Genomic DNA, 19,430 nt, shown 5'->3' with positions numbered 1-19,430 from the left:
CTCGTGGCAACCCTACGTGACAGTTCGCTGTCAGATGGCTCATCTTCGGGTCTTCTGCAAAGCCTTGCGCATCCGCGGCTTCCGGTCGGACCTCGCCAAGGAAAAGTCCGACGCCGTCAAACTCCTCCACGACGAGGAGCCCCGCCTGACTTTGGGCCAGCGGTGCCGCCACTGCTGCCTCGACTGCCGCCTCCGGGTGAGACGCTGCTGTTCGCTTCCCGAAAACAGCCGGTGCCGGCGGTTTTTCTACCGGCTGCGGCGCGACGGCTCCTTCGAGAACTACATCGCCAAGAGCGTGCTCGGCTTCGTCGGCGGCTTCTTCTTGACCTACGTGTTCTTCATGTTCTTCGTGGTGCAGCTCAACTTCAAGCTGTCGACGGCGACGATGATGTGCTCGGTCTCCGGGAGCGTCCTCATCCTGGGGCTCGCCTTCAGCCGCTACATCAGGTCCAATTTGAATGCTAATTGCGCAATTAGCGGCCACAATGAGACCGTCGCTCATCTGTCTCGGCTTTTGTTAGGTGCATTGTGTTCCTGACGCTGCCACAGTTTTTCTCCAAGAGGGGGCGGCAGGCGCTCCTCGCCTACGCCTTCATCCTGGCCATCACGGGGCCCGCCAAGAACACCCTCAACAACATGGGCGTGCTGAGCGAGTCGCTGGCTTGCGGACAGGAACAGCTCAAATCCGCCGTCAGGCAGATCATCGAGGTCATCAAGAAGCCCTTCTACGCCATCAGGGACGCCATCAAGAACGTGGTCAAGACCATAAAAGCCATCGTCAAGAAGATCAAAGAGATACTCTTGAAAATAAAAAGGGTCATCATGGCCATACGTGAGTAGAGCCAGCACTAGTGCTGCTACTAGAACTAGAATATCTTCAAATGTCAAAAATACACCGTCACCAAAATTTGCCTCGAAAATACACGTGGCAACGCTGCACAATTTTGATCGGTGGGAAAATAAAAAGTTAGGTTAAGTGGTGTCACGACCTCCTAGACAAGTCTCTTTCTAATCCGGCCCTGCGGCAGCAAAATCTTTGTGATTTTGAAATCACATTAATTTATCTCCCTCTTTTGAAAGCACAAAAATGTGTAATATTGGTTGCATACTTATTTATTCTCAAATCAAGCAATGAAACCCTTGTTAATCGTTGCAGTACCTCTTTTATTAAATTTTACAGTGTCTAGTTTCCATTGTTCTTGTTTTCTAATTGCATGGATGGCAAAACAATGTGTTTATTAAAAAAATTAATGTGAGTAGGCAACCAACCATGCACCGTGCCACAGCGCACCATAGAAAACAAAAATAATGCTTTGAACTACGAATACGCACGGCCGGATAGAATAAAAGTCTATCGTAATATCATCTATGGTTATTGCTTATATTATAAATTATATCATATCTAGGAGGCCGTAAGTGGTGTGCGTGGTGCACGCTGTCAAATGTCAAATTTATTTTTCGATATTTGGGGCATCACAATTTTTTATCAAACCAAAATAAAGAGAAAGACTCTTGTTTTTTTGTTTAGAAAGGACGGTTTCTGATAAAACGATTATCAATCTATTAAGAATTTCTTTATCGGCTTTCCACACAAAATCTACACCTCTTGAGTCACAAATTTATTGTTGAAACAACACTTCAAAATGGATTTTCCTCTCAAATCTGATATTCTCAGATGGTCCAAAGCTGATACACCATTTCCAGAAACGTTATCATTCGTCATTCATTCCTAAGAGTAATTTCTCCGTAATGTTTCATTTTCTCCTTGAGAATCTTTTCCTTCGTCTACTTTGGTTTAGTCGAGTCCGCAAAATGAGAACTGTTTTCAGTGAAGGTGATCAAAGCCGCCTTCCAGTTCCTCGGCAAGATCCTCAACATCTGCAACAAAGAGCTGGGCACTCCGTTCCAGCGCTGCACTCGCGTCTTCGACAGCGCCATCCAGGACTGCAACGCGAAGCTGGGTCCTTGGTTCAACTGGCTCTGTTCGATCGTCTACCTCATCCAGTCCGTCTGCTACATAGTGAAGATCTTCGACTACGTGTGCATGCTGGTCGACTTCATCAGCAACTCCATAATCGGAGTGGTGGTCAGAAGTATCGACAAACGGCGAAACTGTGTCGCTCCCTAATCGAATTAATTGTTCAGAGGTGAAAAGTTTCATCCGACACGTCAGGACCATGTTCTACGTCCGCATAAAGTTCTCCCACTCGTTCCACTTCCACACCAACGCCTCCAAATCCTATTCGGAGGTGGCGACCGGGATAGTCGACGAGATCAAGGACAGGACGCAGGCGCTCGCGATGTTCTTCGACTTCGTCAGCTTCCTCACCAGTTTTTTCTTCGTGTTTTTGATTGTCAAGTACGCATGACGCAAGCGCTTCTCAAAGTGACTGCTTGTTCCTTGCAGAGTCATCCACTACAGATTCAAGTTTTTGACTAGCGAGCGCTTCGACAACAAATACGTCACTCGAGACTTCCGAGAGATCGACCTGCAGAGGGCCAAGCTGGGGCGCGAGACGGTGCTGCCTTTGAACCACCGCGAGCGCAAGCTCTACATCACCGTAATCCCGTCTCAATCCCTTGATGCTGTGATCCAGCGGCGATTTCCAGATTAGTTCTTGTCGCCTGGTCAAGACCGAGAAGCGCAAGCTGGCGCAGAGCGCCGTGGTCCTAGCCACCGCCACCTTGAAACTGTGCTCGCACATGCTCGTCGACTACGCCCTCTACTGGGTGCTGAACTTGATCCGGTACCACGGCCGGTTCCAGTCGAAGGTCACAGCCCCCAACATGCCCACCGTGCGAATAGAAGGCGAAGGTCTCCTGGCCGACCTCCTCAAGAGCATCGTCAAAGCCTTCCGACCCTTGGGTACCGAGCTGGAGATCGACACGGTACCGTGCCTCCCCAATCCGATCCCTCCCGATTACGACCGCTACGTCCAAATCGGTACGCTCTTGATCTTGTGCTGGTTCCTCGCCCTGTTGGAACCCTACGGGCTGCGCCTCAGACACTGGATCATGTGCTACTACCACCCGGTCCGCGCCAAGCAACGCGCCATCTGGCTCTACAACCACATCATGAGGTCCAGACTGAGCTTCTTGAAGTTTGCGCGGAGACAGCTGAGGCGCACCGTTCTGGGACAAAAGGGAATCACGAAGATCACCTTGAAGGAGTACCTCAGGGCCAAGCTCAAGTACCGAAGAGTACTGTCGAGGCTCTCGTGATTGCTTTCTTTCCAGTTGCAAACTGTTTCGGCTGTGTTTGGGGTCGGACAAGCAGGAGGCGTGCATGGTCTGCGGAGAGGTCTTCCGGGAGTCGGACCAGATCAAGCCGATCCGGTGCGCCACTCCGTCCTGTCCCGGAGTCTACTGCCAGCAGTGCTTCGACGACTTGGAGAATCTCTGCACGGTCTGTCTGTCGCCCATAGAATACGGCGACATGTCCGACATCAGCGAGGAAAGGTACTCGACCACAGAGTCTCGTCAGTAGAACTGGATTTGTTTCTAGAGGGTCCGACGACGACGACGATTTGCCCCCGTCGAGGAGACCCTCGCGGGGCGACTCCCGCGACAGCGGGAGCGTCGAAGAGGGCCGACTCCTCTTCAAGGAGGAACGAGATTCTGGCAACAGCAGCGACTCCAGTCAACACTCCTTCAGCTACCAGTACGAAAGGAGAACGGGACCCGTCGACGAAATCGAGTTGGCCCCCACCTCTTTCAGAGACGTGGAGAGGCAACCGCGTCGCGACGCGGTCAGCATGGACAACCTGAGTCAAGGAGCTCTGGCCCTGAAGAAGTCCAGGACCATGACGAACGTCTTCGCGCAGGAGACAGAGACCGACGACGAGGCGAGCTTTGACGAGGACTCGAGGCCGTTGGTGCCAAAAGGGAGGAAGTCGCGCAAGAGGGGAGATAAGGACGGGGCCCCCTCGTAGAGTCGGCAGTCATAGGGTGGGGTCAGGAGAAAAACAAAACACTCGAGATACTGTTTCTCGGATGATTTTGTGCAAATGTTGATTTTGTGAACCATTTCGCCCGAAAATTGTTCTGGAGTATTTAGAATTAAGCCATTCAACTGATAAAAACTTTGTAGCTTTTAATTTGTACAAATAAACGTGTGCGCAAATATTTGCTGTGTACAAATATCTGTAGAAATGGACCGACTTGTCACCAATTGAACTGCTGTGGTGTAACCACCCACTAAATCACTTTGCATTACAGATCAATTAGAGATCATAAAAAAGCATGACTCCACAGGATGTGTGGACGTGTTTAATAGACCTTGGCCCCCAAAGCTTCAAGTGTCAACAATTGGTTAATTTTTTGGAGGGAGGGGCACCGGTGTACAGGTCTCGATTTTCGGTTTCCTCTTATCTGCGGATATCTGTCCCCGACACTTGCACTGTTTCACCATTCGATATCTTATCTCGCGGTTGGTACCTACGTGTGCAATTGTGTCGAGGCTCCTTTCCAGTGTATCACAGTCAAAATGGAGCGCTTCGTATTCCTGGTCGCCTTGTTTTGCGCGTTTACGGCGGTGGTGGTAAGTTCCTCAACGCTTGCACGAGATCGCGAAAACCTCCTCTGGCAATCTGTTGCAGAGCTACAAAGCTGCAGTACTCGAGTACTACCCTACGACCGCCGACACGCCCAAGAGCACGATCGTCACCAACTTGGAACAGTACAGGCAATACACCGATTCTGCCAGGCAACAGGTAAAGTTGTGCGCTTGGTGGTTGACAATTCGTAACGAAAGTACTTCTAGTCCGCGGACATAATTGTCTTTCCTGAATATGGACTCACGAAAATTGTCACGGACCCCACGGAGTACGCCGTCGAGATTAGCCCTGAGGAGAAGGTCATCAAAGAGTTGATCACTATGGCTACAGAGCGACAGATGTACCTGGTGGTGAATCTTCTCGAGAAAGCCAAAGACGCCAGCAACAACATCAAGTACTACAACACCAATCTGGTGTTCGCCAGAAACGGCTCCATAATCGCAAAGTTCGTATTTCGATTGTCTCTGGGTGGAGTTCTTGACCACTTCTTGCAGATACCGCAAGATAAACCTCTTCGACGAACCCAATTTGACTCCCGGAGATCCCAACCAGAGGGTCACTTTCAAAACCGATTTCGGTGTGACTTTCGCCATCTTCACCTGTTTCGACATCGTCTTTGACAACCCCGCAAGCACTGTGCTCGAGAATAATGACGTCACTGATGTGGTCTACCCCAGCGCGTGGATCTCCATCATGCCGTTCTTCACATGTGGGTACTCCATCAGTCTCTCCATTGTTACATTTATCGCTTGCAGCTTTGAGTATCCAACACGGCTACGCCATCGCCAATGGTGTTAACCTCTTGGCCGCCAACTACGGAGAGCCGAAGAACAGTCACGGGGGCAGTGGAATTTATTTGGCGGACGGTACCATCGCCGACAGTTACATCGACGGCAGTCCGAGCAGTAAACTCGTAATCAGTAACGTGACCCTCCGAAGTCGCAGAGTGGAAAAGACAATTTGTCCAACTATTGTTAGTTCTTCTTTTGGCGCTGGAACACTTTCAAATTATGTCGTTGCAGGCTCCGTATGGACTTCCTGGAACTTCGGGCAACACGAACATCACCAACTACGTCACAAAGAAAGACTTTGAAACCTCGAAGTACACTTTGATGTCGGTGGATCTGGAGGCAGGAAATTTTTCCGACACGGTCTGCGACAACAAGTTCTGTTGCACTTTCGACATCATGTTCAACAAAGACACCGTCAGCTCTTCGGACCATTTCAAGTACGACCGTACAGACGAGCTTGTCGAGTTTACCAACGCACTATTTTCTTTCCAGAGTGATGGCTTTCGACGGTCAGAATTCAAACAACATCCACATCCGTGTTTGCACTTTATTAGCTTGCGAGTCCGACAAGGATGACAGTTGTGGAGCCAGGGTCAACACCACCACCAAGTTCACAAAGATCACGGTCAAAGGAAACTTGCAGAAGGAAGAGGGAACATTCTACATGCCTCTCACACTGAACTACAACCTCAAAACTATAGCGCAGACTGTTTATTGTGACACCAACAACGCGACCAATGGTACTTTCGTCCAGATGACCACTACTGGGGCGCAAGAAAACGTTCTTGTCTTCGGTCTGCTCGGAAGGAGTTCCGCGGGAAACCTTTACGCCGTCTTTTTCCTCGTCGTTCTAGGTGTTGTTAAATGTTTTCTCTTTTAGCTGCGTAATCGTTGTAAGTTACTAGTTTCATATTTGTAAAAATGTTAAAGTATACAGTTTGTAAAAAAACGAATGAAGCTTTTTCATGGGGAGATATCTCCAAATTCCCTCTTTTGATAATGATAAAAAATCACCGCACGAGGGCGCCACAGATTTGCAATGACCATAGAGAAAATAAAATACAGCGTGTTTATAAATGTCTGTTATCACGTTGCCTTTGAAAAAAGCTAATTCTCTACAAAATCGTGAACTTGACTAGCAATGCACGTCAAGTAGACAGATTGTGAAAGATCGAATTCGAACAAAATAAATTCATTTTAGAGGCTTATTTTAGGAACGGTACAGATAACGATGGTGTCTGGGCATACTCTGTCGAACCTTGTCTCGATCAATTCCGCATCAGATTTCCAGATTACCATTGTAACGATCATTGTCTACGTCAGAAAATCAGACAAACTTTAGAACGCATTCAGGAAACTGGGAGCGTCGTAAAAAGCAAGTCTTCAGGTAGGCCACCAGTTGCTCAAGACATTGTGGAAGATATCCGCGAAAGAATTGAAGATAATCCAAACATTTTTTTGCGGAGATTGGCACTTCAGTCTAAATCCACTGATCTGCTCCTCTGCTCTCGTTTGCTTTTCTGACCATTCGTATGTTCATCTGGTAACCCTAAGCTCTTCTAGGGTGCTATCATCCGGACCAGATGAATCCTGGTTTTTTTTAGAGATGGTTCCTCCTCTAACCTTCATTCTTTTTCAACCTGGCTTAAGGCAGACTTGACTGAAATCAAATCTGCCTGAAATGGATAAGTCTATTTCACGTTTACCTACCACTTATACTACAGCTATCACTTTATTGGTAAAAGGGTAAAACATTGCTGGCATTGACATTTTGCACTGACATCTGTTGTCAGATTACACTTAACCTCAAATTTATTATAGTACTGGTTACCATTTGTATGAATCTAATTTCATGGCAAACCGCGATCACAGACATTTATAAACACCCTGTACTATCGTATATAGAATGCAAAGTCAATGAATGCGAAAGTTTTTGGTTTTAAGAGCTTAGCCTCAAATATAAAGATGTCGGTTGTAATGTTTCTAGCACAGGTTTCTATGAATACGTACCATTTTTTCACGGCCTCCCAAATACTGTCGCGAGCAATAAATTTTGGTCGTCAATGTCATTTCAAAATTTGGTTAGATTGTCACAAATTTAAAAAATTTCCCTGCCTGATTATGCGCATGTCAACAAAGTGTAAAAAAAAATGAGAAAAAAATGACAACTAATGTCATACAACATGATGATAGGTTATGATAGTTACGACTGTTTTACAATGGAACATTTTCGATTGCGTCAAAGAATGACCTTGACGATCAAAATTTAATTCTCGCGACTGTACGTAAGACACTCGTCTCTTATCCCGGCCAGTCGCATTCGAAAAATGTTTTTGATAATTGCTATTGATAACATAGAACATATAGAACGCAAAATCCGTTGTAGATTTTGGAAAATCATACTGATAATATATTTCAAAATGAGTCTCTAGGAGGCCGTGGTTTTTTCTTTAAATTGTGACAGTAAAAAAATGTCAAAATATAATTGTCCAGTTTTTAAATGTGTTAATAAAAACTTCTTTCGGCACTGCTTTCCGAACCCTTTCAGAGATCGAATCAGAATTTGTTGATAGAAATCCTTTTGCCAAAATCCATCTATAGAAAACTAAACGCTAAAAGACGCTGAATAATAAAATCCATTTTTATTGTTTTTTTTTTTTTAATACTTAGCCCCAAAAATGCAGAGGGCGCTCTTGTTTTATTTCAAACAAATTTCCTGAAGTTTGCATTCTATATAATAATACCGGGTGATCAAGAAGGACTGTTTAAGTTGGCAATACAATTAAGAACATTTTTTTATTCGGCTATTTACAACACTGCAACCGGATGGGTTTTGTGGGTTTATTTGACAAATATCTGACGTAACATTAATAACGACAAAATGGTGGGTTATGAGAGTAAAAATTAACGGTAAAAAGAAATCAAAGTTGGAATTCGGAATAATAATTTAAAAATTAACTAAAAGAAATTCTCGAAGTGCTCCCCATTTTGCTCTAAACATAAATTAACTCTTCTCTCGAACGATTCACCAGCATGTTTAATTTAATTTGAAATGTCAAATTTGACTTGTCATTGATGCGATTGTCAGTGTGAAGCAGTCAACAACCGGAAGTTACGCCAGTTGTACCGTTTAAAAATAAAATTCAGCATTACCAACTTAAACAGTCCTTCTTGATCACCCCGTATATTATTATATTATCTATGACAATAACTGACGATCTACACTTCATAAATAAGTCCTCACGATGAGTGTATTTTGCTGAGTAATAACAATTAAGCTAATAAATAAATTTCTAAAAATAAAGCGTAATAATGATAACTTTATTGTATTTGACTTTTGGTTTAACGTATTTAAATTTGAAAGTCAGGTTCCCAACATAAAACTTATGTGTTGCCAACTTCACAGAAATCACAAATCCTGCCACAAATGGTGGTGTTTCACAAGGGTCGGCGCTCAGTGTTGAGACCTGCACATACTAAACAGGATTACGTTGATGTTTATAGATAAAAAAAAACAATTCAAATTAAAATGCTTTTATTTCTTCTTTGACATAATAGGTACAATAAGTACAGTTAGGGACACGGAATTTCGGGCATCATTTTACTGTCACTTCAAAAAATTACGATGTAAATCACTCTTTATTGTCAACGTGACATTCAAAAGTTAATTTTTGAAATTTATTTTCTATTCACGTCATTCGCATATCAGTCATCGAGGTTAATAATTTACATAGTAATTTTACATTTTTTGACAGTATATTGACAGTGATGCCCGAAATTCCGTGTCTCTAACTGTACAACAAAAAATACAAATCGCCTTTCACATGTTGAGAAATAACAAAAAAATTATTATTGGTTATCGTACAAATATGGCATATAAATAGATTAAATGGTAAACCCCCATGACCTTGAAGATTAAACAATTTGTTGTGGAAAAGTTGCAGTGAATCAGAGATGACCGCGTACAAAACAGTCTTTTATTTTGTGTTGAAGAAAACACTCCACACTACAACACCATCATGAAATGGAGTACACTACTGGTTGCTGTTTTGTTCTCTCTTCAAAAAGCAGTGTCGGTAGGATGTCTTCAATCGGACTTTAAAATTGTTTTGTTGCCACTGATGATCATTTTAGGCATACAAAGCAGCCGTCCTTGAATATCAACCAACCGTTGCCGACACGGCCCAGAACACAATTTTGAAAAACCTGGAGGAATACAGAAAGTTCGCCGAAAAGGCTGCAGCTCAGGTGAAACTAGCGTAGCTTTGGACAAAATTAAAAACAATTATTTGTAGCAAGTCGACATTTTGGTCTTTCCCGAGTATGGACTCACCACACTTGTCGTGGACCCGGAAGACTACGCCGTCGAGATCATCAACGAGAACGTCGTCATCAAGAAGCTTCGGCGTCTGGCGAGAGACCACCACATGTACGTCGTGGTCAATCTTTTGGAGAAGGTCGGCGAACAAGAGATTTACTACAACACGAATTTGGTGTTTGACAGGACGGGGTCGGTGATCGCAAAGTAAGTGTCTAGTTGTACCGCGGAGCTGGTTTAACAGTTCTTGAAGGTACCGCAAGATCAATTTGTTCAACGAGCCCAAACTCGCTCCAGGATTGGCCAATCAGACTGTCACTTTTGTGACCGATTTCGGTGTCAATTTTGGATTGTTTACTTGTTTCGACATCCTCTACTGGAATCCGTCGAGGACTGTGCTGGCAAATGGCGCAGTCAGAGATGTGGTATATCCAACTTCGTGGTTCTCTACTACGCCCTTCTATGCGTGTAAGACAATTTTGAAATTTATTACAATGAGCTCGTCAAGAAATTGTTCAAAAAATGATCAAAGCGTCTATAATGTAATACCTGTTCACTTATCACAGATCCAAAAATACCGCACGACATGTGACAACACTGGAGAGTTTTGATCTAGGGGAAAATGGAAAGTTAGGTTGGGTTCGGTGCAAGGCTGTCAAGTGTTGCAGAGTTAAAAAATCACTAAAAGCAAATTGAATCAAATATTTTTATTTTTAATGACAAGAATGGATTTTTGGGGAACTCCAGAGCTAACTTGTATTTCAACAGTTCAGTTCAACAAGTTTCTTAACGTATTTTAGCGCTGACGGTCCAACACGGCTATGCCGTCTCCACCGGAGTCAACCTTTTGGCCGCCAACTACGGAGTACCTCCAGAGACGCACGGGGGGAGCGGAATATACCTACCTGGTGACAAAACTGCCAAAATCTACCTAGACGCAAAATCCGGAAGCAAACTAGTCATCCAGAACGTGCCAAACCAGAAAAATAAACAAAATACAACTTGTATCTCTGCCGTAACACATTTTCTCCGATTTCTTGGTCCGATTTTGACCAGTGCTATTTCAGGTGGCGCAACATTTGTCCCAAGAGTCCAACATCAGCAACTACGTGACTCTACGAAACTTCGAAGCTTCGAGGTACAAGTTTCGACGTGTCAATCTCGCCCAGAAAAATCAATCGGTGAGGATCTGTGACCGCAAGTTCTGTTGTACTTTTGACTTGAGCGTCGACACTCAACGGGTCACTCCTTCTGATATTTTCAAGTAAAACGTGGGATTAAATTTGCTTTGTTTCCATTTTGTCGTTTTTAGAGTGATGGCGTTTGACGGTGTTGTTCCATTCGACAGATCCACGGCTCACATTCGCGTTTGCAGTTTGGTGGCTTGTCGAGATGACTCCGACGAGAGTTGTGGGGCGAGAGTCACCACCGGCACTAAGTTCAACAAGATGGCCGTCTACGGGAATTTCGAGAAAGACAACACGACGTTCTACACACCCCTCACCCTTACCTATGACCTCCTTCCGATCACAAAATCTCTATTTTGCGACAACAAAAGAGCGAATGGCTCCATCGAGTTGAGCACGACCGAACCGCAACAAAACATTTTGGTTTTTGGTCTTTTTGGCCGAACTAATTCGGTCATTGGCGAATAGGCCAATAGTTCTTCCTTAGTTTTTCGCTTCCATCAATTATACAATCGTTTCGAAATAAATATAATACCAGTTTGGTTATGTTGTAAAAAATCTTAAAGATGGACGCATCAAGTCACCAAGTGGTGTTCTCTAGGTCCTAGCAACTTTTTTAAAATAAAGGATACATTTTTTGAATTAAAATTGTTTGAAGTATCTTCGTCTGCCTAGTTTTCCGATATGGAAACGTGATATACAGGTATTTCACGTGTAATAATGAACCCGGCGGAACTGAAAATGCAACCCACAATACATTTTCAAAGTGAACGTGACTGTTTTAAACATCGTACTATTTTAAAATGAAATTATGCTTCCAATAATTTTATTTTCCTGAAATCGTCAAGAAAGTGGGCCATTTCAAGACGCAGTTGGATCTGGAAAGTGTCACTTTTCAAGCCTAGTCAGTTTTGCGATTTTTGCCTGCCGAGGCATTTTTACTTTGCAAATAGATAGTCATTTTACTATAATGGTTATCGTTACCTAGGTGACTGTGTCCGACTTGATACGATAGAATTTTATTTTTAAATTTTTAAAAAACGATGTTAGAAAAAATGTAATACATTACGCAGCATGAACGTGTCTATGCGTGACCCTGAGGCTTGACGAAGTACTCGGACGCTTCGCATCCTCGTATTCTTCAACACGCCTCCTCGTCTGCAAAGTATCACTTTCATGCCTCGTAATGTAATATATGTACTATTGTCACAACTGACATTTACGAAAAAATTAAAATACTACGATTAAAATGTATTCGAACGATTAGAAAACAGACATGATTTTGATTTATGGCGAACGTAATAAAGATGCTTCTGTCGTTGCGCGTTTATGCAGACAATAGACATTTTCTTCGTTTTTTCACCATTTCATTTAACCAAGTAATGACGTTTATGTCAAAATTTACGAAACTGCACAGCTAACCATGTTTCATGTTTTTTAAAATCGAAAAATAAATATCTATCCACGTTAATTTTGGAAATGTACAATCGCGGACACGGAATTTCGTACATCAAATTACTGTCATTTCAGACGATGTACTGTCGCGAGCAATAAATTTTGGTCGTCAATGTCATTTCAAAATTTGGTTAGATTGTCACAAATTTAAAAAAATTCCCTGCCTGATTATGCCCATGTCAACAAAGTGTCAAAAAAATGAGAACAAAATGACAATTAATGTCATACAACATGATGAAAGGTTATGACATTTACGACTGTTTTACAATGGAGCATTTTCGACTGCGTCAAAGAATGACCTTGACGACCAAAATTTATTGCTCGCGACTGTAGTTCATGTTTTATTGTCATTATGACTAATGTTTTGAATTGAATTTTGAAGTTTGTTTTCTAATCTGACAAAATTGTCAGAATTCGTCAAATTTCTAACTTTAATAAAGTTAAAACAATATTATGGGCGTATTTCGGAAATACTGGTATTCCAAAAAGTACTATCAGTTACATTATGCAAAAATGGAGACAAATACAAATTGATAGTCATGTTAAATGTTAAAAGTGAGGTTACTATTACTAAAGACCATTTCAGAACTTTTGCCACTAAAATGACATTGATGTACGAAATTCCGTGGCCGTCACTGTACAATTGCGAACACGGAATCTTGGCCACAACTGACATTTAACTGACAAATACTCGTATGTGTGAACTGGCTTTTATTAAATACCAGCTGACCCGACAGACGTTGTCTTGTCCAAATTTCAATAAATTTGTTTGTGATCGTTTTGTGAATTTGTGAAAAGCTATTGGAAATGTGTAAACAAAGTAAAAAATAAGGAATTTTACATCGGAGATTAATTCTATCGACAGTATTCTACACTGCTGAAAATGCTGAAATACTGGAAATGTATGATGTGCCTGGAATGTGATCGAGTTGGAACCATGCGGTTTTGTTCCAGAATTTAAGTCACAATTTAATTAAGTCAGAATTTCATGTCAAACAAATTATTTATTTCTTCCATTAAATTTGAAATCACAATGAATCTCAAGCTATTTTATTTACATTTCGATTTCGATTGCCAGATCGATGTTCAATCCGATTGGTTTGATTCACAATTTGACAATCAGCTATCAAATGACATTTGTGAACGTAGCCAAATAAATTAGAATAGAAATAAAACAACTACAGTTGGTTGCAAAAAAACGGGAATTGACCCAATTTTACAATTTTTTCATAGCGTGAATCCTTGTTATGAGAGAAAGGTTAGAATTATGGTCAAAATTAAATGACATTTGAAAAAGTTATTTGATAGGTAAGAAGACAATTACTGACAAATGGACAAAACCAAATTTACATTAGGAAAATTTTCAATTCCCGTTTTTTTTTGCAACCAACGGTATTGTGACGATCACTTCCGGTGGTGACGTCACGGGATGCGATTTGACGCCGGTCGGTCGCGGTATGCCTCGAGCGCCAGTCCCTTTTTTCGGCTGTGGTGGGACGCCACACGACCGGGGTAGCTCTGCGGAGTGACGGCGTCCAGGGGTCAGCTGTCAGGGCGCGGGGTAAGGAGGAAACAAACAAACAGTCGTCGCAAAACCTTTATTTACACTATGTACAATGGGGACCACCTGGTGAAGGCGAGATCCTCCGGGGATGGTGCCCGTGACCTGGGGGGGGGGGATGTCCTCGGCGGTAAGGAAGATAAGGGGGTGTTCGTACTTACGTCGGTCGGCCCTGGAACTTCCTCTTGGCGGCGTAGCGAGAGAACCGGTCGGGGTGTGACGGAGTTGCGGGGGTGTGACGGGATCCGGGGGGGGGGGGATTGGGGGAGGCCTGGTTCGCTCACTAGGGGAGCGAACGGGCCGGAGACAAGGGATGAGCGGGATGACCTGGTTCGCTCACTAGGGGAGCGAACGGGTCGGAAGCGGAGTCGGAGGTTGTATTGGGAGCCGGTTCGGAGCTGGTGCTAGGAGTCAGGTGGATGGTCACACTTGGGATCGGAATCGGAATGTGCTCTGCAGGCTCCGCGCGGTCCTTTTATTGCCTCGATGGCTGCGCGCGGCCGTTGACTCGCGGCTGGGGCGGTGGAGGAGCTCGGCTCAGCGCGGAGTCCGGGTATTGTCGGTCGGAAGAAGCACGGGTTCCGGGGCGGATTCGGTGGACGCGGTTGAGGTAGTCGGCTCCGCGCTAATTTTCTGGCCCGGCTCGGAGAAAGAGCGGAATTTTTCCGCCACCGGGAGCGTTTCCTAAGTAACTTCGTTACAGTATATTTGTTGCATAGATCGTGAAACAACACAAAAGTAAAAACAAATGTAATTTTATTTTAATTTAGGCTGATTTTTTCACATTTTTCTCCAAATCTTCCACATTTTCTTTTCACTTGAAAACATTCAATTGAGTTATTTCCATCCCGGGAGCATATCGAACAAAAAAATAGTATAGTGGGATAAGACTCTCCTTTGTAATTATCCCGAATTTTTTTTCCCGAACTCTTCTCCAAAACCATAACGAACAAAATAAAAAAAGAATCACGCATAGCCATCGTTCCAATCCTGAGTTATAGTCTTGAGTTCGAACAAAAATACCCTGTATGTACCATCGGTTAGCAAGATAAACTGGTACAGTATGTTACTGTAGACTTGTAGAGTGTAGACACTTCCAAACTGAATGAGTTTCTATAGTAACATACTGTACCGGTTTATTTTGCTAACCCATAGTATAGTTTTCCCATTTATAATTTGGTTTTATGGCAGTGCAATTGTAATTGTAATTATTAGGGGCTGGGGTTGTGGTTTTGGCAATAGTGAACATATTGTAACCTGGTCAGACAACAGACCTTCTTTTACAGTCCTAGGATTTATGGCGGTAATTGCCTATTGTCGGGGTATTTAACTCCCTGGCAACAGGGCTGGTAGTAAAACCAGATTAGAAATGGGAACACTATACATGCCCACATGCCTATAAAAGATAACCCAACTTTTGACTCGATAATGCTAGATAATGCCATTTCCCTGCTTTTTTGATGTTACAAGAAAAACTTCAAAGTGGATTTTAATAATTGTCATTTATTAATGAGACTAACGATTGGTTCACATCATTTTTTTTAGAAATGTCTAAAAAATGTTGGCCAAGATTCCGAGTCTGATGTTATGGGTTGCATTTTCATTTTCAATTCCGCCGGGCTTATTATCACACTCGTGATATTTATTATAATACACGCTTGTGTTATCAGTACTATCACTAACAGTTGACGCCTGAGTAAAATATGACTAAATGTTGTGCCATTCTTTTACTTCTCTTCTTGATAGTGGCATCTGTAAGTCGATCTCGCAATTAATTATCATCTTATCTGTTCTTTGAATATAACATTCTTCAAAACTCGCAGCACACAATAAGTGGTATTAGCTTAGACTCTAGAATTGATTAGTTTATCACAAACTTCCGCGTTTATTTCTCCCAAAACTCTTCAGTTTATTTCGCTATGTAAGTGATCGTTTCAATTTTTCAACAAAGTTTATAAATTTCAGGCTTACAAAGCTGGCGTCATCGAGTACAATCCGCGGACTTCTGACACTGCAAGAAACACGATTTTGAAAAATTTGGAGGAATTTCGATATTATGCCGACAAGGCTAGAACTCAAGTGAGAATAGTACATTATTTAATAAGCTTATAATAATAAATAATGACAATTATACGAATAATAGCCGCTATACGTGTTACGCGAGTAGAACACTATATTTTCTCCACGACTATAGGTACCACAAAAACCATGCAAACTTTTAACACGAGATGTCACCATTAAATATTTGACGCATTTTGACGACACTATAGCCCCCACTGTACTCGTAAGTAGAGGCTATATTTGACACCATAGATAAGATAGAACATAATTATGTTCTATGTTATCATTTGTTATCTATGTTTGACACTTCAAATTGTGCGTTGTTTAACGGTTGCTATGCGACGCGCGACTTACTGTTTACAAGGGCATCCGATTCGGCGATCTGCCCGTGGATTCCGAAAATATGATGGATGTGATTGGCCGACAGGCCGTGGATTTCAGTTTGGAATCCACGGGGTCCGGAATTGACATTATTCTTTGATTTAATATCCAACAGGAATGCATACATTATTTAATAGTCGCCGAGAAATGTTATTCTAAATCTGGACAAATTCAGAATTTTTTTTCTAGGCCGTCGACATCTTGGTCTTCCCCGAGTATGGCCTCACGACACTCGTCGATCCTGAAGACTACGCCCTCGAGATTCATGATGACGAAAAAGTCATCACAGAACTTTCCACCATAGCGACGGAGCGCCAGATGTACCTGGTGGTGAATCTTCTCGAGAAAGCCAAAGACGACAGCAACGACACCAAGTACTACAACACCAATCTGGTGTTCGCCAGAAACGGCACCATAATCGCAAAGTACGTATTTCGATTGTGTGTTAGTGGAGCTCTTGATCACTTGTTGCAGATACCGCAAGATAAATCTTTTTAATGAACCCAAATTGACTCCAGGAGATGAGGACCAGAGAGTCACTTTCCAGAGCGACTCGGGTGTGACTTTCGGCATCTTCACCGGTTTCGATATCCTCTTCGAAAACCCTTCGAGAACAGTGTTGCACAATAGTAATGTCACTGTTGTGGTCTTCCCCACGGCATGGAACTCCTCTATGCCTTTCTTCACATGTGAGTACCTACTCCAGTCGTTTGTTTTGTTTTTATATTTGCCGATCGCAGCTTTGAGTATCCAACACGGCTATGCCAGCGCCAATGGTGTCAACCTCTTCGCCGCCAATTACGGAAAGCCGAAGAACGCCCACGGGGGCAGTGGAATTTACTCGGGCGACGGCACCAAAATGAACGTCTACATCGACGGTAGTCCGAGCAGTAAACTCATTGTCAGTAATGTGGCCGCTCGTCGTCACAGAATGGAAAAGACAGTTTGCTCAACAAATGTTAGTTCTTCTTCTGGCGTTGGGTCGTCCAAGACTAAGTATGCACTTCCCGGTTCTTTGAGTACGACGAACATCACCAACTACGTCACAAAGAAAGACTTTGACGCCTGGAAGTACACTTTGCAGTCGGTCCCTCTGGATCAAGGAGATTTTTCCACCACGGTCTGCCACAACCAGTTCTGTTGCACTTTCAACATCACGGTCGAAAAAAACCACATCAGTTCTAGGGACAACTTCAAGTACGACCGTGCAGACGAGCTTGTCTAGTTTATCAACGCACTATTTTCTTTCCAGAGTGATGGCTTTCGACGGTCAGAATTCTTACAACGTCCACATCTGCGTTTGCAGTTTATTAGCTTGCGAGTTCGACGAGGCTTACAGTTGTGGAGCGAGGATCAACACCACAACTAAGTTCACAAAAATCACGGTCAATGCACATTTGCAGAAAGAAGAGGGGACATTCTACATGCCCCTGACGCTCAACTACAACCTCAAACCTATAATGCAGACTAGTTATTGTGACACCAACAACGGAACCAATGGCACCTTTGTCCAGTTGACCACTACTGCGGCGCAAGAAAACATTCTTGTCTTCGGTCTGCTCGGACGGAGTTCCGCGAGAAACCTTTACGCCGTTTTCATTCTCGTGATTCTAGGTGTTGCTAATTGTTTTATACGGGGTCATTATAAATGATTGTATCGGGTGTTCATTTAATATTCTGGTAGCATTACCAATGGAAATATTTTGTTTCAGTGAAGGCATGTCGTCGTTTGAACTTCCCGTTAGTAAAATTATAGTAGAGCTGTCAATTTTGACATTTGCGTTCAGACAAGTTTACTGTTTGGTGTTGTTAACGTTAGAGCAGAAAACGTTTTTGATTGAAAGTTATTTTCGCAATGGTTTGAAAGTGAATGGTTCATGGATCTACTCCGTACAAAACTGCTTAGAAGAGTTTATCGCCGAATTTCCCAATGTCATTGTTGACGGTGTAAAGTTGTTTCGTGAGACTGGAGGCGTTTACCGAAGAAAAACCACAGGTCAGCCGCTAAAACGCACTGCTGCAGTTAGTGCAGTTATTGAATGAAACTGCAAGAGAAATAATGCAAAATGCTCCCCACACTTCACTGCGTCAGTTATCGCAACGCAACAGACTGAACCTTATGTAGGAAAGCAGGAACGTGCCACAAATTGTTTCGAAAAGAAGAAGGTAGACATTTCCAGCACCTCATTTAATAAATTTATTCATTTGTGCGTAAATTGTAATTGTGTTACTTTTTTATCATAATTCGTGGCATGCTGTTATTTTTTAGTGAGGTTATGTCGTATTTTAATGCTGCGACATCCGTTTTTCAAAACAAAAGATTTCTATAGGTGATGAACACCTTTTATATTAAATATTAAATGAACACCCTTTACCATCGTAGGTGGCTGTGCACTATGCTTTACTTGCGCCGCTACGCCCACTAGTTGTTACAAACATTTTTAATGACCCCGTTATTATAGCTAGCAAATACTTTTAAAGAAGTTTAAAAAAAGTGTGCAAAAAGGGTCAATGTGAACATCTACACGTTTATGTGTACATTGACCAGCAGAAGCGGCCAATGGTCGTAAATTATCTCTTATATGCGCTTTTACCGGTAAAGATTGTCCTAGTACTTCTGGGAAATGTTTATTCCACTCAAATAAAAATGTAATTGATACTAAAATGATATACCTATTTCTTGTTTGACATTTTTTTAACTAGGATTTGCTTATACTCTGAATATTGATTATGGATTTGTGTGTACAATCTATACCAACATATTAAAAAAGACACTGACAGCACGGATGTCGTTGAAAACGACTATAGGTTATTTTTATTGTCACGTAACGACAACTGGAAATTGTCTTAATAAAAGCAGCCTTTGATTCATTAAAAAATAAAGAAATCAATTGTTATCTACTCGTTTGAGAAATATGTTTATTTGCTTGCCTCGGGACGTTATTAGGCCCATTATTACTCGTGAACACCCCTGTATATGTATTGTTACGTTATAAATTACCCTCCGAAACTGGGCCTCCCTGTTACCGGTTACAAATCCGGAATGTTCAGGGGTATAACGAACAGGTCGTGGGCTCCGACTCGGTTTAAATGCGAACCACGAGTATCGTCGACTGAGGC

At 42.7% G+C, this 19,430-nt stretch overlaps 4 protein-coding genes and 1 long non-coding RNA gene across 6 annotated transcripts; 4 read left to right on the top strand and 1 right to left on the bottom strand.

Moving 5' to 3' along the window:
* On the top strand, window positions 1-4,220 carry LOC138124452 (DC-STAMP domain-containing protein 2-like). The gene is made up of 8 exons (XM_069039496.1): window positions 1-447; window positions 522-832; window positions 1,830-2,093; window positions 2,146-2,359; window positions 2,408-2,561; window positions 2,611-3,191; window positions 3,238-3,459; window positions 3,506-4,220. Exons 1-8 carry the CDS (start codon window positions 35-37, stop codon window positions 3,930-3,932), a joined length of 2,586 nt encoding a protein of 861 aa, XP_068895597.1. The 5' UTR covers window positions 1-34; the 3' UTR covers window positions 3,933-4,220.
* A 154-nt stretch (window positions 4,221-4,374) lies between these two features.
* LOC138124455 (vanin-like protein 1) lies at window positions 4,375-6,269 on the top strand. Its single transcript, XM_069039499.1, has 7 exons — window positions 4,375-4,540; window positions 4,599-4,712; window positions 4,763-5,001; window positions 5,051-5,265; window positions 5,312-5,529; window positions 5,579-5,784; window positions 5,840-6,269. The coding sequence occupies exons 1-7, from the start codon at window positions 4,487-4,489 to the stop codon at window positions 6,225-6,227; spliced, it is 1,434 nt and encodes a 477-aa protein (XP_068895600.1). The 5' UTR covers window positions 4,375-4,486; the 3' UTR covers window positions 6,228-6,269.
* Window positions 6,270-8,865: 2,596 nt separating this feature from the next.
* LOC138124457 (uncharacterized) lies at window positions 8,866-9,823 on the bottom strand. Its single transcript, XR_011157150.1, has 2 exons — window positions 9,681-9,823; window positions 8,866-9,610 (listed from the first exon to the last, which is right to left on the bottom strand). It is a non-coding gene; the product is annotated as an uncharacterized lncRNA (long non-coding RNA).
* On the top strand, window positions 9,297-11,500 carry LOC138124456 (vanin-like protein 2). Of its 2 annotated transcripts, none has more exons than XM_069039500.1 (7): window positions 9,297-9,423; window positions 9,482-9,595; window positions 9,643-9,872; window positions 9,919-10,133; window positions 10,466-10,680; window positions 10,733-10,929; window positions 10,978-11,500. In XM_069039500.1, the coding sequence occupies exons 1-7, from the start codon at window positions 9,367-9,369 to the stop codon at window positions 11,318-11,320; spliced, it is 1,371 nt and encodes a 456-aa protein (XP_068895601.1). In that variant the 5' UTR covers window positions 9,297-9,366; the 3' UTR covers window positions 11,321-11,500. The 2 variants fall into 2 exon arrangements, with proteins under 2 accessions (XP_068895601.1, XP_068895602.1); XM_069039501.1 differs by having other exon boundaries at window positions 10,733-10,846; window positions 10,978-11,101.
* A 3,994-nt stretch (window positions 11,501-15,494) lies between these two features.
* Window positions 15,495-19,207, top strand: LOC138124454 (vanin-like protein 1). The gene is made up of 6 exons (XM_069039498.1): window positions 15,495-15,622; window positions 15,834-15,947; window positions 16,500-16,735; window positions 16,785-16,999; window positions 17,051-17,507; window positions 17,563-19,207. The coding sequence occupies exons 1-6, from the start codon at window positions 15,572-15,574 to the stop codon at window positions 17,960-17,962; spliced, it is 1,473 nt and encodes a 490-aa protein (XP_068895599.1). The 5' UTR covers window positions 15,495-15,571; the 3' UTR covers window positions 17,963-19,207.
* The last annotated feature ends 223 nt before the right edge of the window (window positions 19,208-19,430 follow it).

The sequence above is a fragment of the Tenebrio molitor genome, chromosome 2 (genome assembly GCF_963966145.1).
Source record: "Tenebrio molitor chromosome 2, icTenMoli1.1, whole genome shotgun sequence".
NCBI lineage: Eukaryota > Metazoa > Arthropoda > Insecta > Coleoptera > Tenebrionidae > Tenebrio > Tenebrio molitor.
Note: the sequence above shows the minus strand (reverse complement) of the source record. Positions and strands in the feature narration are given on the sequence as shown.